The sequence below is a fragment of the Stegodyphus dumicola genome, chromosome 1 (assembly GCF_044657685.1).
Source record: "Stegodyphus dumicola isolate Sdum_Otavi_A_Nest chromosome 1, ASM4465768v1".
NCBI classification, from domain to species: Eukaryota; Metazoa; Arthropoda; class Arachnida; order Araneae; family Eresidae; genus Stegodyphus; species Stegodyphus dumicola.
The window spans coordinates 19,784,992-19,806,782 of record NC_140768.1 but is presented as its reverse complement, the minus strand read 5'-3'; the positions used below and the strand labels follow the sequence as shown (position 1 = coordinate 19,806,782).

General features: G+C 31.2%; 1 protein-coding gene across 8 annotated transcripts in view; it reads left to right on the top strand.

Annotated features, from left to right (window-relative positions):
- Positions 1-382: 382 nt before the first annotated feature.
- Positions 383-21,791, top strand: part of beta-Spec (spectrin beta chain) — a 128,483-nt gene continuing 107,074 nt past the window's right edge. For all 8 annotated transcript variants that reach the window (XM_035354243.2, XM_035354239.2, XM_035354241.2 and 5 more), the window contains exons 1-3: positions 383-669; positions 18,890-19,035; positions 20,224-20,375. In XM_035354243.2, the coding sequence (XP_035210134.1) occupies positions 18,906-19,035; positions 20,224-20,375 (282 nt within the window). In that variant the 5' untranslated portion in view covers positions 383-669; positions 18,890-18,905. The remainder of the gene's footprint in view (positions 670-18,889; positions 19,036-20,223; positions 20,376-21,791) is intronic.

Here is a 21,791-nt window from a genome sequence, read left to right as displayed (position 1 = left end):
AAATATCCAATCTGTTCCTCTATCGTTCAAATATAAATCAAAATATCTCCAGACCTTTTCTTAACCTTTGCCAAACTCTAACATTGTAATTTCAACTGAAAATTGACATCACACAAGGAAAAAAGATTATTCTGTTTTCTTGTCAGCATAGATTAGCGTCTTGTAATTTTCAGAATGTTGACCCTAAATTACAAAAATTTAAACTGCCGATTGATATAAACAGGCTTCTTTTAAAATATTACAGCATAATTTTTTAAAAATTATATATATATATTCGCACACTGCCATGTTTGCGTACAATACACGTATACATATTAATATTACATTATACGTCATCTCCACTAACTGTACTACAGAAGAAGGCTATAGGTTGAAATCTATTATAAGACGTGACGTCAGTTCTGCTCCAAAATTCTATGCTATAGACTGTGTAGTATATATTAAAAGGAGTAACAAAATTTGACTGAGCTGTTTGTTATTGAACGGCATAACATCTAATATTCGATGGTAATTTCTGAGAGCACTCCAAAAACTATTATTTCCTTCCGTAGGGTGGGGCATAAATATCCTTCCGCAACAGCGGTACGGTTGCACCGCAGTGTTCTGTGATTTGGTGTTGGTGTTGAGAGAGTGACTCTCGCTGAAGTTAATTTCTGTTTAGAGTTGCAGGTGAGACAATTGTTTTTTTTTTCAATGTCTTTTTGTTCTGTTATGTAATATTAAGTTACTGATTCCAAAAGTTTGTCATTTCTGCTGTTTTTCGTGTTAAGCCTAGAAATCAAACTTTCCTCTTCTCACAAAATTTAATGGGTGGGGTCAACACCGGGTTTTAACTCTTAACATCCGGCGAAATCTATATATAAATCTTTAAATGTGCAGTTGTTAAGCTTATGCTATCCATTTCCTTTATTTGAATGGATAATTAATTTAGCTTGTGTTAAAATCCTTAACAAATTCATTGCCAGCGTTATCAGTTTGCCTAGTGATGTTGAATTTTATGTGTGAAATTAATAACTTGAAACAAGAGTTTCTCATCTGTTTGTAATTTTTTACAATTGATTTATTGTATATATATTTAAAAACATTCTTATATGCATCGAATGAATTATTTAGTTCATTAAAGTCTCTTTGATATTGAAAGACTTATCTCCTAAAGCGAAATCAAACCTTTGTAAAACAAAACGTTAAATTGTTAGAACAAATGAGGTATTTAATTTCTGTGGCCACTAAACAAATAATATTGATTCTATTTTATTTCGAGGACGACCAGTTATTAACTGTTTTGCTGCTGGTGTCCTCAATATTCCCTGTTTAAGAACATTTTATTTATTAAGTTCTGACCTAAAAACTCTCGGTTTCAAAGAACTTCTCGGTATAGCAGGAAACTAGTCAACTATAATTGCCTGATTCATCGACGATCATTATTTATTGTGCTTTAAAATTTTGTGAAGAAACTTTAAAAAAAAAAGTACCTTTGTAAGCACTTATTAAGTATTGGTGGTTTGTTCTTAATTTATTGTTTACTTTTGTTAGTATATATAATAATCCACAGTTTTAATGTATATGAATAATAATTTTGAGACCTATTTTTCTACGTAGTTGAGAAATTTTTCATCAGTAGGGTACTTGGTACTTTCCATTATTTGGGTAGGGCTTGTTAAACTTAGATGTAGTGATAGATGTTATATCTTGAATAATATAAAATAGCATATACTAAAATACTGTAGCATAATGTTTTTTAGAGATTAAGAATCATTATAAAATCATAAAATTTTTTTTTTTTTTTGAGGGGAGGAGTTGGAATTACTGTCGTTTACAAACAAACATTAAATTAAATATTGAATTACTATATAAAATAATGTATATTGAGATTTTATTTAAATAATGAAGGAAATAATGAATTTCTGAGTGATTTAAAACAATTTCCGTAATGTTTTCATATTTGTATTGTACTATTACATTTTCATTTGAAATTCGTCTTATTTACTGTATTGGCCTTGATGTAAGGTGGAGTAATTTTTTTAGCATGATTTTTTAAAAACTATTTTCATTTTATATGAGCAACCTAACACTTGAAAATGCGTATAAATCATTTAACATATGTTCTATAACTTTAAAATTAAAGGAAAGCAAGTTTTCATAAATTAATTAGCACTGAGAATGATCACTTTGTTTGGAAACCCATTTATATGTGAATAGTTTATTTTCCCAATTATTTCTATTAAAAGAACTAAATTGAGAATCTAAACTTCAAGATATAGTTTCTAGTAATTTCTGTCCACGATTAGAATTTACATAAAAATATATGTATTTTATCCATATACATATAAATATTATCCATATACAAAGAAAAATTAATAAATAAAAGAGAGTAATATCTTGTCATTATTTATTCTCAAATTTTATCCCACTTAAAATTTTTGCAGTTTTTTATTTAATTTAAATGCAAGTTATTATGTGATTAATTCAGGGTACTTACATATTTATGCAACTGCCTTAGTAGAAGTCGTCAAATTTCCTGAAAGTGCCAAAGTCCGGCAACTATGAACATAAACCGTTGTCCAGCAACCATGTTCTTTACAGTCCTTCATTCAAACAATGCTTGTATTTTCATATGAATTCTATTTTGTTGTATTCCAAGTAGCAGTGCATTTTATGAAGAAATCTTGGTATCTTTTGCCTTAAACTTAATTTTAAAATATGAGCACTTTGCCAGCAATAGAAGAAACCACGGTAAAATTTGTGCAGGAATACAGTGTTTTGCTGGAAATTTTCTAAAGAGAGCAATGAAAATAGCTGCTATGGCTGAGGATTGCATGAAGACGAGTCTCCGCAATTCTGATTTTTTTTTTCCCAAGAGAAAATAGTTGTACACTTAGAGGAGAGAAGTGCAAAAAAATTGTAGAAAGATTTTATTGAATGAAGAATGAGTTTTATTTTTTAATGTGCCATGTAATCCTTATTTAATAATTGAGATTTGTATTTTAATTTGCTAAAGTATATTTTCTTTTCATGTGCTGATAATGTTTCTGACTTACGATAAATATTGTTAGTTGGGGAATTTTTGTTAATCTTTGGATTATGGTAACTGTTATGAATTAGTTCACAAAAAAAGGTAAGTGGACTGTAATATATCACTTGTTTATTTTACATAACACTTTGAAATAGAAGGAATGCCGTCCATGTGACGACACAGCTCACATCACTCCATGCACAGTAGCAATTAAATAAAACAAAAAAGAATAGAATACAAATCACATAAATTATGAGTTGAAAGTTCGTTACCATAGCAACCAGAATTGAATCATCAGGCGGCAACGCCATCTAATGTTGCAAAGACACACTAGTAATTCATTTGGTACGAAAAATACTAAACATAGCCCCCGGCCTTGAAGCCTTCTAAGGGTTCAAAAAGACAAATAGTTAAAGCATACATAATAACATTAACAAAAAAAAAATTAATTGAAAACATAACTAAAATTAAAGTTCAATAATATGAAAAAAGTCAATAGTTCATAGTTCATATTAGTCATGATTGGGGATAAGACACAATTTAGTAACAGCTCGTTTGAAATCACCAGCGGCTGTATGGATTGTAGCCACTCGAACTTTTTTATCACTACCTGGATGAATTAAGGCAATTCTTCCAATTTTCCATTGGTTTGGAGGCAGTTGTTTGTTTTTGATCAGAACTAAATCACCACATTTTAGATTTGGATACGCACGAAACCACTTAGCACATTGTTGAAGTGTTGTTAAATATTCTGCACACCATCGTTTCCAAAAATGTTGCACAGTCTGTTGAACTAGAGACCAACGTTTAAGTCGTGAAGATTCCACATCACTCAAGTCAGATTCCGGAATGGCAAGCAAAGGGGCTCCAATCAGAAAATGACCTGGAGTCAATGCACTAAAGTCGTTTGGATCACTAGACATCGCACAAAGAGGACGGGAATTCATACACGCTTCCACTTGTGTAAGCACTGTTAAAAATTCCTCGTAAGTTAGAAGTTTGGATCCTAATACTCGTTTAAGATGAAATTTCATGGATTTCACATTAGATTCCCACAAGCCACCGTAGTGAGGAGATGTCAGAGGTTTAAATAACCAAGTTATACTTTCTGAGGTAATGTAGTCACATAATTCACTGCTTTTCTCAATGCGAGCTGCATTTTTATAAATCTCCTTCAGTTCCTTACTAGCACCTTTGAAGTTAGTAGCACAGTCACTCGAAATTTTAGATGGTTTGCCTCGTCGGGCGATAAATCTTTTTAGAGCTGCTAAAAACGTTGAAGTTGATAAATCACTGACTATCTCCAAGTGTACAGCTTTTGTTGAGAAACACACAAAAATGGATATGTAACACTTGAAAGTTTTTGTTCTTCTCCCAACTTGGGACTTAAAGAATATGGACCAGCATAGTCAACACCGGTGACTGCAAAAGGTCTTGATGGTTGAACTCTGGGCGAGGGTAAATCACCCATTATCTGGGTCACAGTCTTGCCTCGATTTCTAATACAAGGAATACATCTGTGAATAATCTTTCTCACTACGCTTCTCACCGCAAGAATCCAAAACTGTATTCGTAAAGTGCTTATTAATAACTCTTGACTAGCATGCAAATAATTGACATGGTAATGAGTTACGATGAGATTAGTGACATGTCCTTCCTTTGGAAGCAAAATAGGATGTTTGCTATTTTCAGGAATGTTTGCATTTTTTAAGCGACCACCTACTCGAATGACGCCTTCTTCATCAAGGAAGGGAGTTAATTGTATTACTCGGCTGCTCACACCTTTTAATTGTCTCGATGTTTTTAAATAAGAGAGCTCTTGAGGAAAATATGATTCTTGGACATTTTTTATCACTGTTTTTGTAGCTAATCGAAGCTCATCGGTTGTCAGAAACCTCTCAAACGATTTTCGGAGAAGTTTCGACAGTTGTAAATAAATCTTAGGCATAATGCAACTATACGACGTAATTTTGTCCAAGATGAATACCGTTTAAAAATGTCATTTTCCTTTACCGCACAAGATACTGAAATGCAAATTTTTCTTTCTTCTCTATGAATTCCTTCATAATCTACATCAGAAAGATGTTCACTGTCAGGACATGGTTCGAAATCTTGTGAATATAACCAAGTAGGTCCAATGAACCATTGTTCACACTTCAGAAATTCTGCTGGAAACATTCCTCTTGTACCTGAATCAGCTGGGTTCCGCTTTCCATTGATATGGTTCCGCCTTACATTAGGAATTGTATTCTGTATTTTAGCAACGCGGTTTGCAACAAAGGGAACCCAACAGTATGGTTCTGCAGAAATCCAGGACAGTACAACAGTTGAATCTGTCCAGGCCAAAACTTTACGTATAGGAAACTCTAAATGTTCTAACACTGATTTAAGCAAATTCACTAACAAAACTGCGGCGCATAACTCTAATCGAGGTAATGATTGCACTTTCAGAGGAGCAACTCTTGTTTTTGATGTTAAGAGTGTTACTTTGATGTCCAAATTACGTGACACTGAACGCAAATAAATTGCTGCACAGTAGCCTTTCTCGGAGGCATCACAAAAAGCACAGATATCAATATAGTTCACATCAGGAAACAAAACAAATCTCGGTATTTTTAATTGTTGAATAAGATGTAAATCATTTCGGGAAAGTCTTCCATTTGTTAGCAATCTCATAACTAACAGGTTCATCCCACGATAAATGGAGTTTCCACATCTCTTGTATCAAGATTTTGACATAAATAATACAAGGAGCAAGCCAACCCAATGGGTCAAATATTTTCGCTAAATCAGAAAGGATATCTCTTTTAGAGTATTTAAGCTTTTCACCAGAAATGGATACGGAAAAGTTAAAGTAGTTTTCACGGGGGTTCCAGTTAATTCCTAAAACTTTGATTGAGCTATCGTCTTGAATTTTTATAGCCTCAGAATCATTTCTCAACTCCTGGGGTATATTCTCTAACACTGACAAGTCATTGGATGACCATTTACGCAGAAGAAATCCTCCACGTTCCAACATTTGCAAGAGTTGATTTACTAGATTTTTGCACTCTTCAGTGTTTTGAGCACCTACCAAGCAATCATCTACAAAAAAGTTTTGAAGTACAGCCTTCGAAGCTAAAGGATAGTTATTCTGCTCATTGTAGGCAAGTTGGTATAAAGCACGAGTAGCCAAATATGGAGCCGAGGCAGTGCCGTATGTGACAGTATTAAGTCGAAATTCTTGAATAGGATCACTTGGACGGTCCCGCCAAAATATCCTTTGAAAGTTTCTATCCTCTTCATTAACTAGAATTTGTCTAAACATTTTCATGATATCAGCTGTGACAACTACTGGGTAACATCTGAATTTGACCAAAACTGGAAACAGCTCTTGTTGTATTCTGGGACCTGTCATCAATATGTCGTTAAGAGACAGTCCTGATGAAGACTTACTAGTAGCATTAAATACCACACGTATTTTACTCGTAGAGCTAGATTCCTTAATTACTGCATGATGTGGCATGTAGTATGCCTGACTTGGGGACTCTAAACTACGGACTGGTTCCATGTGCCCGAGATCCAAGTATTCCTTCATGAAATGTTTATACATATCATATGTATCAGGAGATCTTAAGAGATTTCTCTCTAAAGATTTAAATCTTTGTAAAGCAAGATCTTTAGAATTATCCAACCTTGAAAGGTTATCTTTAAATGGAAGTTTCACTACATAACGACCATTTTGATCACGGAAGTGTGTTGTTTTAAAGAACTCTTCACATTTTTTATCTTCACTTGAAATACGTTTGACTTCCGGAATGGAGTCTAAAGACCAAAATCTTTCAACTAATTCATTTGTATTCAACTGAAGATTATTCACCGTAAAAGTGTTAGTTAGATTCGAATCATCAGTAATAGTGTTCCCGGAAATGATCCAACCCAACTGAGAACAAATTGCAAAGGGTAATGATTCTCCTCTCTTTATGATGTCTCCCTTAAGCATAGTAAAAAATACATTTACACCTAACAAAATATCTATTGGTTTTCTTTCATAGAACTTAGGATCAGCTAAGACTAGATCGTCAAAATGATTTGCAATTTTAGAAGGAAGCGACACGTTAGGCACATCTGAAGTTATCCTTGGAATCACGAATGCATATGTTCGAAATTTGGAATTTGACTCAAAGTGCGGGGTAAAGATTAATTCCACTTCTCCACTTGTTACAGTGTTGAACGAACCAAGGCACAATACTTCAATTTTTTTGTTAAATCTGCCTAACTTTAGTTTACTGACACACTCTTCACTTATAAAGCTGGCTTCACTGCCACAGTCTAGTAAAGCCCTGCAAGGGATGGCTTTACCATTGGAATCACTAACTTTAATGAGAGCAGTACACAGTAATACACGTTTTGATTCACCTTTAGAATAACTAAATTGTCCTGTACATGTTGTGGCATTTGTAACGACTTCATTCTTTGGTAAGAACACTTCGGCTTTGGGGGAGAGTGAGGACGTTTGTTTTGGTTTCTCATTTTCACTAGTTTTGATATTTCGATCAAAATGAAGAACAGTATGATGAGGTAACTTGCACGTCATACATTTATGTAAACTACGACAGTTTTTCACTAAATGAGGCTGAGAAGATAAACAATTAAAACAAAGTTTGTGTTTCTTAACAAATTCGATTCTTTTTTGGACACTTAAGTTTAAAAACTTAGCACATTTGTGAAGAGAATGATCTTCCTTGCACATTATACAACTGTTTTTACTCGACACTAAAGAAGTTAATTTGGAATTAGAAAATTTCCTAAAATCTTTAGATTGGTTTCTACTATTCTGCAGGGTTCTAGCGTGGTCTTTTAGAAACTCGAGTAAATTATCTAAAGTACCTAATTCATCTTTTTTCAAAGTTCTTTCCCACCAAAATTTTATGTTTTTATCTAATTTCTCAGTTATCAGAGAAACAAAAAGAACATCAGAAAGATCAGAAACTTCTAGCTTAAGAGTTTTCAAAGAGCGTATACATTCATTCACTACATCAACACAATGTAAAATAGCTTGAGCTGAATCAGAAACATTTGGCAAATTAAACATTTTACTGATTAATGCATTAGTTAATTCTCTTTTATTAGAACAACGTTCCTGTAAAAGTTGCAACGCTATATCATAATTAGCATCAGAAGTAGGAATAGACTCAATAATAGACAGAGCCTTTTTTTTACAAGAAGCTTTTAAATATTGAAACTTCTGACATTTAGAAATATTCGGATTGTTATCTACACTAGCCTTAAAAAGATCATAGAAACTAATCCACTCATCTATATTTTCCCCTGTAAAGGTAGAAAGTTCTAATTTTGGTAATCGAACGTCAGACGAATTTACTTTTGCTGCACTACTTGTTTCGATAACAGAGTCACTGGAAAGTTTCTGTAACTTTTTATTTATAGTTATCCATAATTCATCTAAAGTTTCTTGTATTGTTTGTTGTTCCGTAATGAATGTATCACAATCTTTTTCAGGACACAACAAAAATATTTCCTCATAAATAGAACGAAGCTCACTGTTAAAAGCATTTACTTTCGTTTCGAACAACTTTACCTCTAAAATTTCTGCTTGTTCTAAATTCGAATTTACCTTGCCTTTAAATGTTGTTATATTGCTTTTTAGAACCTTCTTTTTAGTTAAAACTGGTTTCAAATCAGCCATTATGAATAACAATAAATATTATACTAACAACTCTAGCAAAAGAAGATGAAATATTGGAACGTACTCACCCCAATGTTAAGGTTTCTACGCTACACCATGCCACGGGAATATTCCACAAATCGAATCGAAAGAACACTAAGTTTATTAATCCACAAATCGAAATTGATTTAACTTGCTAATATTTGAATAAATCACATCATATCCAAAGATCGCTAACTCTTCTCTCCGGTCGCTAGGACCAGAAATGTTATGAATTAGTTCACAAAAAAAGGTAAGTGGACTGTAATATATCACTTGTTTATTTTACATAACACTTTGAAATAGAAGGAATGCCGTCCATGTGACGACACAGCTCACATCACTCCATGTACAGTAGCAATTAAATAAAACAAAAAAGAATAGAATACAAATCACATAAATTATAAGTTGAAAGTTCGTTACCATAGCAACCAGAATTGAATCATCAGGCGGCAATGCCATCTAATGTTGCAAAGACACACTAGTAATTCATTTGGTACGAAAAATACTAAACAGTAACATTGTGATTTTTTGGCGACCAACCGTGCTACAGCAACCTGCTAGCTTTTTTTTTTTGACACCATTTTGCTTTCACGAAGTAAAGGCATGTTTTTTTTTTTTTTTAACTCGACATTTTTTTCCAACAATCTGCTAGCCAAATTACGCTTATGCTAGAACTTTTATGGAACAAAAGTGCTTAATCATGATGAAGATTAGGTATGAAATTGGGAGAAAGTGCAGAATCGCAAACTGCTTGGCACGTTTTTAAGAATTGCACATACACGGTATCCACGTACACGTCGACCTATTTTCACTTAAAAAAAAATCCCAGAATAACACAAAAGTGGCATTGCGCACACTCTTCACTTTATCCATGTACACTGCTAAAGTCCTAGCTAGTAACCTTTATCGCCTTACCAAAATATCGCCAAACTATCTGTTACCATATTCCAAAGATTAGCCAAAATTTTTCTTTAAAAAAAAGAGTGAGAAAACCACCAACTTACACCCGATAAGCAATTTTTACTCTTTCCATTGTAAAAAATTGCCAAATTGCACTAGGGTGGTTGTGTTAATATGCAAGTATCTATTCAGTATATAGGATTATTCAAAATAAACATCAATCTGAAAATTTCGTACTTAGCGATCAATATATGAATTGTAAAATGTAACCAACAGCTTGCAGATGCTAACTTAGATTTTGGACAGAAAATAAATATAAATTAGAATTTTTTTCTTTTGCATCATTATTTTTACTTTTTATGCATGATGTAATCAGTATTTAATTAATATTGTAGAAGCCAGCTATTATCGAATTGCGAAATCAAGAAGTAACTGATGTCTCTTTATTTAATAAGCAATCGAGACTTGAAACTCTATTTTTGTGTTATAAAATGGCTTTCATAGGTTTCTACTACAATACAAACTCTGTAATTCGGACTCGTCGGAATTTCGGCGAATCCGGATTAGGGTCTTTTCCGGATTATAGATCATCAATTAAAATCTGGTAAGATGGCATGCAGAAATTGTAATTAAAAATATGAAGCCGTGATTTATGAAATAAAGAGCAATTATCTAAAGGGTATAGCTAAAGGTTATCAAATTTTACAAAAAAAAAAAACTTAATATTTATTATTTATTTGTTTACTTTATTAAACATTTCTTTCAACGCGCGCATGCGTAAAGCATAAAAAAAAAAAAAAAAAAAAAAAAGGCTTTGAGGTCCATATTATAGATCATTCTTCATTCCAGATAATGGACATCCAGATTATGGACTTTGTATTGTATTAAGCCCTCTGATTTTACTAAAAGAATGCTTTAGAATGCTACGAGTACAATTTTTTGGCAGATGATTGTTTCAGTCTGTTACTGTTTTGTTGACCATGTTGTGTCCATTGCTACACATGTATTTTTATGGTAGTATCCCATTACTTTGAAAATAATCCACTGCTTACTTACTGTTCTCTAGAAGGCATGTCCTAAATTTTAAACATTTGTTTTTCAGAATGCAGCAAAAAATACAGCAAAAACAGTTAATTTGTATGCTTGTTCAATAATTTGAGTCAGTAATAAAATATATATATATATGTATGAACGTGTGTATATGTGTGTGTATACACGTGCACATATGTATGTGTATTTGTACATGCATATACGAACTTATGCATACATACATTTCTGAATCTGGTCCTGATAACGGAAGATTACCATTAAAACAACACATAGCTTATCCAGAATAAATCAGGGTTACAACAGAAGAAGGCTAAGATGTGAGTATATTGTGACATCATGCTTATCCATAACTGGTGCTGAATCGGATTATCCATAACTGGTGCGTATCCATAACTGTGTGGTGACAGTTTCAGTGTCAACTGGATAGTGCATAATTGCTAAAAAAAAAATCTGTCCATTAGCTCCTTTCAGATCATGCATTCAGTCCAAATGCAGTTGGAGTTCAAGACCACTGCTGTTTGCATTGTGCAGAATTTTTTTCTATTCAAATCCTAGGAGAGAGAAAGAGAGAATTTTTGGGAGTGTGATTGTGTATGTGATTTGTGTTGTGAACAGAAAAGTCGCAAACTATATAGTTTTGAGTACTTTGACTGTGTTTTTTGTTTTTGATATCAAGTGAAGTCTTAAGTCATTCCACAAATAGCAACCAGTGTACAAACACAAATTTTGCAAACACGATTAATAAAAAGCTGGAGATTAGCTTTTTTGTCAATTGTGGATATTTTTGAATAGAATAAAGTATCATATTTTCATATTTATCAGCACAAGTAAAACTGATGTACTTGCCGGACTGATAAACGTCTAAGATGTTGAATTCAGGGAACTCTGAATTTTTAGTAATTCTACAGCTCTTCTTTGCACTGTTTATCTACTTATTGTTTCTTAATTTAAAGAGGTAATATTTTTACAAAATCTTTGTCTATGAAAATCCTGTAGTAGAAGCTTATCCTCTTGTAATTTCGCTGCCTCCTCCTCATCTTTAACTAACTTTTGAGATGTCACAGCTGACACTTAAAGGCTGTTATAGAAACAAATTCTATATATAAAAATACAAAGTACAATTTCCGTGTTATAAAAACAGATTTCGTTTGGAATAAACTGTTAGTTTACAGTCAGCTTTAACATAAGAAGCAAAAATAAACATTGTACTTTTTTATTTAAAGGCAAGCGGCTGATGCTTATAATAACTGACGCTTATAAAGAGATATCTGGTGTTTATGGTATGGATTGCATAACAGAATGCATGTGTCAGAGTTAGCTTAAAAATTTTTTTTCTAGAAAGTTTTAAAGTTGACCAGCATTCTGGCCAATCTTCTCAAGTTGATGATGACAAATTAAAGCCATAATTGAATTAAATCATATAACTGTGTTAGAGATTGCAAAAAGGTTAAATGTATCAAGCACAATTAAAAATTGCATAAGGTGTCTTGGACTTATTAAGAAGCTCGATATCTGGGTTCTGCATAAATTGAAAGAAATTCGTTTTACACAACGAATGTAATGCAGTCACGGCCCGGTTTTTAAATGAATTATGACTAGTGATAAAAAATGGATTGTATACAATAACCTGTCCATTAGCTCCTTTCAGATCATGCATTCAGTCCAAATGCAGTTGGAGTTCAAGACCACTGCTGTTTGCATTGTGCAGAATTTTTTTCTATTCAAATCCTAGGAGAGAGAAAGAGAATTTTTGGGAGTGTGATTGTGTATGTGATTTGTGTTGTGAACAGAAAAGTCGCAAACTATATAGTTTTGAGTACTTTGACTGTGTTTTTTGTTTTTGATATTAAGTGAAGTCTTAAGTCATTCCACAAATAGCAACCAGTGTACAAACACAAATTTTGCAAACACGATTAATAAAAAGCTGGAGATTAGCTTTTTTGTCAATTGTGGATATTTTTGAATAGAATAAAGTATCATATTTTCATATTTATCAGCACAAGTAAAACTGATGTACTTGCCGGACTGATAAACGTCTAAGATGTTGAATTCAGGGAACTCTGAATTTTTAGTAATTCTACAGCTCTTCTTTGCACTGTTTATCTACTTATTGTTTCTTAATTTAAAGAGGTAATATTTTTACAAAATCTTTGTCTATGAAAATCCTGTAGTAGAAGCTTATCCTCTTGTAATTTCGCTGCCTCCTCCTCATCTTTAACTAACTTTTGAGATGTCACAGCTGACACTTAAAGGCTGTTATAGAAACAAATTCTATATATAAAAATACAAAGTACAATTTCCGTGTTATAGAAACAGATTTCGTTTGGAATAAACTGTTAGTTTACAGTCAGCTTTAACATAAGAAGCAAAAATAAACATTGTACTTTTTTATTTAAAGGCAAGCGGCTGATGCTTATAATAACTGACGCTTATAAAGAGATATCTGGTGTTTATGGTATGGATTGCATAACAGAATGCATGTGTCAGAGTTAGCTTAAAAATTTTTTTTCTAGAAAGTTTTAAAGTTGACCAGCATTCTGGCCAATCTTCTCAAGTTGATGATGACAAATTAAAGCCATAATTGAATTAAATCAAGTAGAGATTGCAAAAAGGTTAAATGTATCAAGCACAATTAAAAATTGCATAAGATGTCTTGGACTTATTAAGAAGCTCGATATCTGGGTTCTGCATAAATTGAAAGAAATTCGTTTTACACAACGAATGTAATGCAGTCACGGCCCGGTTTTTAAATGAATTATGACTAGTGATAAAAAATGGATTGTATACAATAACTTTAATAAAAAAAACATCATGATTAAAGCATGATAAATCATATAAATCACATCAAAACCTAAAATACACCAGAAAAAGGTCATGCTGTCAATTAGGTGGGATTACAAAGTTGTTTTGTATTTTGAGCTGTTTCCAAGCAACCAAAGGCTCAACTCGTGTGTTTACTGCCAGCAACTTATAAAATTGAAGGAAGCAATCAAAGAGAAAGGCCAGAATTGGCAAATCACAAAAGAATCATATTCCATCATGACAATTCAAAGCCTTGCTCATCTTAAGCAATATGTACAAAATTACTGGAGCTTGGTTGAGAAAGTGATATTACATCCCCATATAACCCCGACCTTGCACCATCAGATTATCATTTATTTCAAAGTTTACAAAACTTAAGTAGTAAAATTATCATTTATTTCAAAGTTTACAAAACTTCTTAAGTAGTAAAAATTTGAGTAATAATAAATGAAGACCTCAAATTGCTCTTGGTTGAATTTTTTTGCTGATAAAAATTGTATGAGCGTAGAATCATGTTACCAGAAAAATGGCAAAAGATGATGGAACAGAATAGAAGATATTTAGCTGATTATAGAGTTAATTTTTTTATATAGAAAGCCACATTTTTTTTTTAATATAGGAAAAAAAAAACTAGTTTTATTTCGCACTATAAAATCAAATTACTTTCTTCCCAACCCGATATTTACTTGTTAAAGCTTTCATGTTATGAGCCGTTGGTGACATTTGAAGTTTAAAATTGCAGACTGGGTAGTGAAATTTGTCAATTTTGGCAGCTGAGTTCTGTGCATTTTTAACAAGAAAGTATCGATATTAAATATGAAATCTGAAGTAGCCTGTGCCTTTTGTAACTCATTTTAATTAATTTGGCACAATATATATTTAATGATTCTTAAACATATGGTAAAAGGTAAATTCATACGTTTTAAATTTCACTTAATATTAATTATTAACTCCTTACCGGTGTAACCCGAATCTAGTTCAGGGACTTAATCATGCCAAACTGGGTATGCTGGAACTGATTTCAGGCTAGAGAAAAAATGGTGTTTCTATTCCGCGAAACCCGAAATGAGTTGTTTTCATTAATTAGATGCTTAATGTAATATAATTAATTAACTGTTTTGTCAATAAGATGTTGATGCTTGTTCTACATTTATTTGAAAGTTGGGCAGGATTATTGTAAAGTCGTGTATCAGAAGTGAAAAAGTAAATAAAAACAAATTTCATTTTTGACACGTTTTCCTGAAATATTATTCACAGGTAAGGGGTTAAAGTTTGAGTGATGTATATCTTTTGTATGTAACATTTTATAATTTATAAGAATAGTTCTCATCATGGAATTGCATAAACAAATTTTTCCTCTGAAAGAGGAAAATGATTGGAATTCTGTTTGTCTGTCCATCCATACTGAAGGTTACCTAACTTCATGTCTGTAGTTTAAAATTCTGGATAATCTAAAGGGTAATTGATTATCCTGGCTAGCATGTTATTTATGGCAATCCCCCCCCCCCAAGAAGAAACAAAACGGTATTTTAACTCTCCCGCTGCGAATCCTGCGATTTCTGCGGGCAGTGTAGAAGTAGCAGAATTTGCACAACCCGTGATTTCTGCAGGAATGCATTTTTTCTGTCTATTTAACTGTGCAACCTGTTCATAATTTCATTTTGCCTTTTCTTTGATGTTTAATTGTGCTTATTCGGATGTAATAAATAAATAAATAAAAGTTAAAAAATTGAAAGATAAATAAGTCTAATGAAATGTAAATCATTCTTTGAAGAAAAATTAATCTCAGGTTATCTCGGCCACTGTATTGGGATATGTGTACAGTGGTCTGCATTTCAATCTTGGAGTATCTCAGAAGGAAGATTTTAATAGGAGAAAATTGAAAAATGGAATATAGCTAGCATTTCATTTGAGTGAAGAATGTTGTGAATTGAAAAACAGAATTGATAATTTGTTTAAAGCTCTGAAATATTTGAGACATGAATAAGCTATCTGCATATAGACTGGAATTCAAACTATGAATTTTTTTAATAAACTGTCAACTTATGAAGTTTATTATTAAAAAAAAATATAATTTTCTTAGCTGACATGAAGACTAATGTATAGAGGTAAAATATAACCCTAAGCCATTTAATTAACCCTCTGAGTGCCATGGCCGGCTTTATGTGGTCTTGAGATATTTTGTCATTTGGTATATATTAGCTTATAATTTATGATATTTTGCCTTCTTACTTTCTTTAATAGTAAAAATGTCATCTTAACAAATGTAAGTTTATGAAAATAGAGCCTAAAGTATGTAAATATACAAATTTATTTAGTTAATAAAAGCCTTTTGAATACAGATCTTATGACAGATCCAGAAACCTGAGCCGCTCAGAGAAAAAACTGAATCATCAGATTTGTTTTCTTTTTTCCAATTCAAGTTACAACTAAACATATTGTAGTATTATTCAGGAAGATTTAAAGATACATCATTAATGCAACATATTATTTGTGGCTTTGTCTTTTTGATATCCTGATAGTCCAACTATTATTGTATGGTAAATCACTCAGAGAAATGACACAAAGTTTGAAATTGTTAAAAATTGTTGTATGTATGCCAAATTACTTATTGTTAAAAAGCATATTATAGTATGATTGCTGTTTTAATATAGAATATTTTAAAAAAAATGTCTGTTGAAACATGAACCGCAGTGAAGAAGCAAGTTAGCTGTGCTGTTAACTTGCAGTAGAATCTAGTTGAATTTGGTCTTATGTGAAGGTGGTTGTCTAAGAGATAATGACTAATGGTGATGAAGATCATTGTTGGAAAAAGTTCAATATATGAAAGGACATTAGTACTTGTCATTAGAATTTTTCGCTTCCTAAATTTTTTTTTTTTTTTTTTTTTTTTTAAATTTTGGAGAGATCAGTTTTACTGATATGCAATAAGTCATTTTTAATAAAATAAAGGGGGAATACAGTTATTGTAATTCTAGTGTTATCTAAATCGCTGCATAATAGCCTTAATAATATTAACTCATCAAAAGTGTGCTTTTAAGAGCTCTTTTGAGTTTCCTTAATATTCTAAAAAAGCATGCGTGTTTATATTGGTATTAATGCTTGTTAGTTCATCACTAAAATTATTTTCTGAGAAAATTTAATATTTATAATAACAAATTTCTGTATAAACATTTCAAGGAAATCAGATGTGTTAAAATTTAAATTTCATGATTGTAATTCTTATATCAGAGTTGATTTACCTTTTTATTTTATTTACATTATACGTTTTTATTATTCAGTATATGCAGGAACATTTCCCCCCCCTCCCCTAAAGCTTCTTGAGTAGGAAGCAGCTAAAGTTTTTTTTTTAATTTGAAATATGGGTTTAGCCTTGAAGGAAGCTTTATTTTATTCATTACCGCATCTTTTATATTTAATTTTGGAATGGCCCCTGGAAAGTAGAACAATTGCTATGAAAGTAGAGTACCCTAATTGTACTTCTTCCGCATTGAGAGCATTAATTTAATCATGACTCAGAGCAAGAATTAGATGTTAGTCTGGTCTTGAGAATGTCTGTAATATTTATTTTGTGGGTGTTTTCAGAGTTTTAATGTCAGTTCAAAGTGCTGATGTAATTTATGAGAGAAAAATATCCATTTGACAGAAAACAGTTGGCCATCAGTGTAAATAAATATATTTATGAAAGTTTTCAAACTGTTTGAAATTCGTAAATTGTATGTGTAAATTTTGTGTATATTAAAAAATTCGTTTCTTGTATATTGTGTTTTAACGTCTGTTTCTAGTATTTCTGCCACCTTTTATATTAAATAAGTAGTTTTTTTTATTTAAATAATCAAAACCATATGCTTCTGAAAAGGAAACTAATATGAAAATTAGTGTTTGTTTCATGTTGCTGATTGAGGTGATGTACGCAAAATTTGTATTTTAAAAGTTGTTGATTGTCAGTATGCAGCGGTAATTATCAAATTTGCTCAATTCAGAGAGAAATTATAATATTTTTGAATTATATATGAAATTATAATATTTTGGGAAGAGAGTAGGTCTGCTTGCATTTGGATTAAAGTAAATGTTAAAATATTGAAAATTTCACTATAGCATGTACTTTATGCAAAAAATGAAAAATTATTCTTCTCAATAGTATATCTGGTGTACAGATAAAAATTAAAAAGTAACAAAAGATTTAGCTATTATAGATATTGAATTTTATGTTCTGTATCTGTTTTTTTTTGGGGGGGGGGCGGTATAAAGCTATTAGAGAAATTACATGGAATTAGCTGGCAGCCTATGATTACACATTGCATCAAATTTTTTTTTTATATTGTCAAAAACTGATTCATCTATGGTGTCACGTATGGAGACGAGATCCATATGAAATCAAATTGCTAATCCTTGTGTGATGATGTTGATACCATTGTGATTATAGATGCTCATGTTCTGAAGTCGGTAGCTAAAGCAGTTGCTACTTAAATAGTAGTAAAATTTCACTTCTGCAAATGTTTTGTTGAATATCTAAATAGTCTTCTATATGTAACAGATTCTAAATTATCCAACCAATGTACTTATGATGGTTTGATAATTGATGTTATACAATTATTTATAGCTTTTTATTTACAGCAGTTTTGTGCTTTCAGTTGTTTCTTTGTTGGATAGGCTGCATTGAAATAGTAATTGCATACTTTCAGAGGAGCATGTTATCAATATACTGTTAATTATGTGCATAATCTAATTTGATCTATTCATCAGTACTCTGAAATTTGAGTTATGTAATGTAATTTTAAAGCTGTTGGATATGCCTTTTTTTGGCATTGCATTTTCAGTAGCTGGCAATCAGTTTTTTTTTTTTCTTTTTCTTTTTTTTCATTTCTATACTGTTTTAAATTAAAATTAATTTGTGAGCTTAAATTGATTTGTTTGAAAAATTAATTTGTTAGCTGTTTCCTTCTGACACATATTTTCTTAAAATTTGTAACCATGATAATCAGATGCTATTTAAGTAATAAAAGTGTGTTTAACAAATCTTTGTACTATGTAGTATATTCGATTTGATATTAGCTTTTATCACCTGAAGAGTAAAGTGTTTCATTTCATTACATTTTCAGAGTATTGCTGAATTGATCAAATAAAAGTGAGGTTTCAAAACTTAAAAATGTATTTCAGAGCTGTCCAATGTAAGAAATGCAATAAGTAAGAGGTAACTTGTAATTAGTAGTTATGAAAACAAATTTAATAATTATATTATGAATCTTACATCACTGTGTTGTCTGATATTTTGTTATATATTTAATTATATCTGACTTTTTAATTCCTTCTGTATATGTATTAAGTACTTATCATAGAGTAGTTTAAATATGTCAGATATTTAAATATTTGTTTTTGTTATGAAGAATATAATAAATCTTTTCTTTTAAATACAGGGGAGAGCAGTAAGTCATGACAACAGATATATCTGTTGCTGTCCGGTGGGACCAGGTAAATCAGCAGGAATTGGATGATTACGACTACGATGGTGGCAATAGCTCATCTAGATTGTTTGAAAGATCTAGAATAAAAGCCTTAGCAGGTACTAATGTAGAATAATAAATGGATTTTTATATTTTTGGCATACCTGAAATGTGTATTTCTGAGTAGTAACTGTGTCTTTTTGTATGGAAGTAATGCTTTTTGTTGAATAATAAATTGCTTAATATTTTGTGGTTTTCTAAGCTGTTCATTGCTGATATTTGTTCTTTTATTTTGCATGGAATTAAATAAAGCAGTTAATTTCAGTGAACAGTGAAAATGCAGTTGTATCTTCTGTAAAATATATGAGATTTGATTAGAATTTTCATTTTGAATGATCTGTAATAATGAAAGTACAGATTATTAAGAGTAGTGAATGACTCAATTACATATTTATTACAATTCCATAGGCATGAAAGCCATTCCATACCCATACCATTCACTAATAAAACAAAAAACTGTTTTAAGTTTTTCCAGTGAATGGTATATGTGATATTTTGTGTTTAACGAGTGTTAAAAAAAAGTATTTCTTTCTTCAGTAAAACTTCTCCTTTCTTCAGTTCTACTACCTCCGTAGTAGTAAAAATTCTGTCCATCTTAATATTTTCTGACTCAGACTCCTGCCTGGCATTCTCAAAATAAATAAATACACACAAGCTTTTATAGCAAACTAATAAAATAAGTATGAGACATAACAAGTTGATATAGTTATGTTATCAGCAGCCATGCTAACTAGATTTTTCACAACATATATAATATTTCACTTTCAGTTTAACAATTTGTCATTTCCAGTTTTCCATTCACTCTTGTTTATATCGAATAATTGCGATTCTATGAGAATTCATTTATGGCAGATTCTCTGGTATCAGATTAATTCAGATTGATCAATCTTCAGTCTTCGAAAGAGAATTTTAAAATCCAGTATGGTTGCCTAATTTCTGTTTGAAAAAGGCAAAAGTATTAAAAAAAACATTTTCTTAAGACGTGTTGTGTGAAAAAAATTCTCAAATGTGAAGTTAAGTTTTAACATTGAAGATTCATGGGTTATAAATCCACAAAATCACAAAGGCTGATAAATTTTAAGATCTGATAAATGTGCAGATCTAATAGTATTTCAATTTTTTTCTGTAATATTATTAATGAAAGCTGCTTAACATAATTAAGAATCATGTTTTGAAGACTTAAATTTTACATCCAAAAAATAAATAAATAAAATTGGATTAAATTTTGTTCTTGGTTTCTTTCCTAGATGAGAGAGAAGCAGTTCAGAAAAAGACTTTCTGCAAATGGGTTAATTCCCATCTTGTACGTGCCAATTGTAGAATTACAGACTTATACACAGATTTAAGAGATGGAAAAATGTTAATCAAGCTTCTAGAAATCCTGTCTGGTGAAAGACTAGTAAGTATTTCTTCTACTTGAGAATCTGTAATCACTTGAGCATCTGAAATCTAATGCTAGAATGACAGAAATTTGTTTGCACTTAGAATTGCAGCTGTAGTTATTTTGACCACCGTGTAAAAACTTACTTTACCATTTAAAAAAGTGCAAAAATTATTTTTAATGATACTTAAATGATCGACTAAGCAGAAAAATAAAATATTCAGTAATAAAATTTCTTTAAAAATAATGTTTGAAGTTTAAAAAAAAATTTTTTGATGATGTCTATTGTATGCATATACAGTACAAAGTTAAGGAATCCGGACATCTAATATCTGATGTTCCACATAGAGCAGATGTTATAAAAGAGTGGATATTTCCAGAATAATAGTTGTTTCTTCACATGTACATGTCGCCTCCCCCCATTTCCTAATTAAATGTGAGGACTGCTTTTACTTCAGAATTGGATGGAATTTTTTTTAAGTATCTTTTATCTGGTGTTGCAACAAATTCTGCAGAAGGGCGTGATTTACTGTTAATATAAATATGCCATCACATGATGTGGAGGAGCAGTTCTATAAAGCCTTAGTTGAATTGTTAAAGATATTCAGCAAGTTAAAATTCAGTGAATAAGAATGCTCTTGCCATATCAAGAAAGAAATGCTAATTTTGCTGCCTTAAATTTGCTACTTATATTACATTATGATAAATTTTAAGTTCTTTTTATTGTGCTAATTTTTAAATTAGAGTTTTGGAAAAGAATTTCATTTTAAAGGATGTAACTTTGATTACACTGGTCACTATTATTATTATCATAATCACCATGTTACTTGCATAATTTATTACTTTTTTTTGGTTACTTTCATCCCTCAGGCTAGTGATAAACATGCACTGAAAATAAAACGTACGAGAGTTGACTCGGGTGTAATTTGTTAGTTTTTTGATGAATTTAATTTTATGTTTATATGATACATTTTTACATTTGTCTTACATAAAAAGTAAAAGCTGATTTATAAATCAGTTTTTATACATATATTTTGAGGAAAGGAAACTGTATCGCTCGTCCTTCAACTTCATTTTCATTGAAATTGATATGAAAAAAAGTTTGAATTTTTATCAATAATATGTATTTTTTTTATATTTTCTTAGCATCTCTTTGAAGATTTATTCTGTTATTTACAGCATTTATTTTGTTTTCTAATTCCATATTAGTATATTTAAATATTGTTGATAAATATTTTGTGCATTTTATATATTTCTGCAGGAAATCAAAATCTGCTACATACTCTGATATATATTCTGAGTAAGTAATTATGCATTCACTGGCATGGAGTGTCTATAATGCCTTCACTTGCATTTTGAAGGCTGTTTTTTGATTGAGAGTTTATACTGAGTATTTAGATGACCTCCTTTATCCCTAAATAACCTAAATTTCCT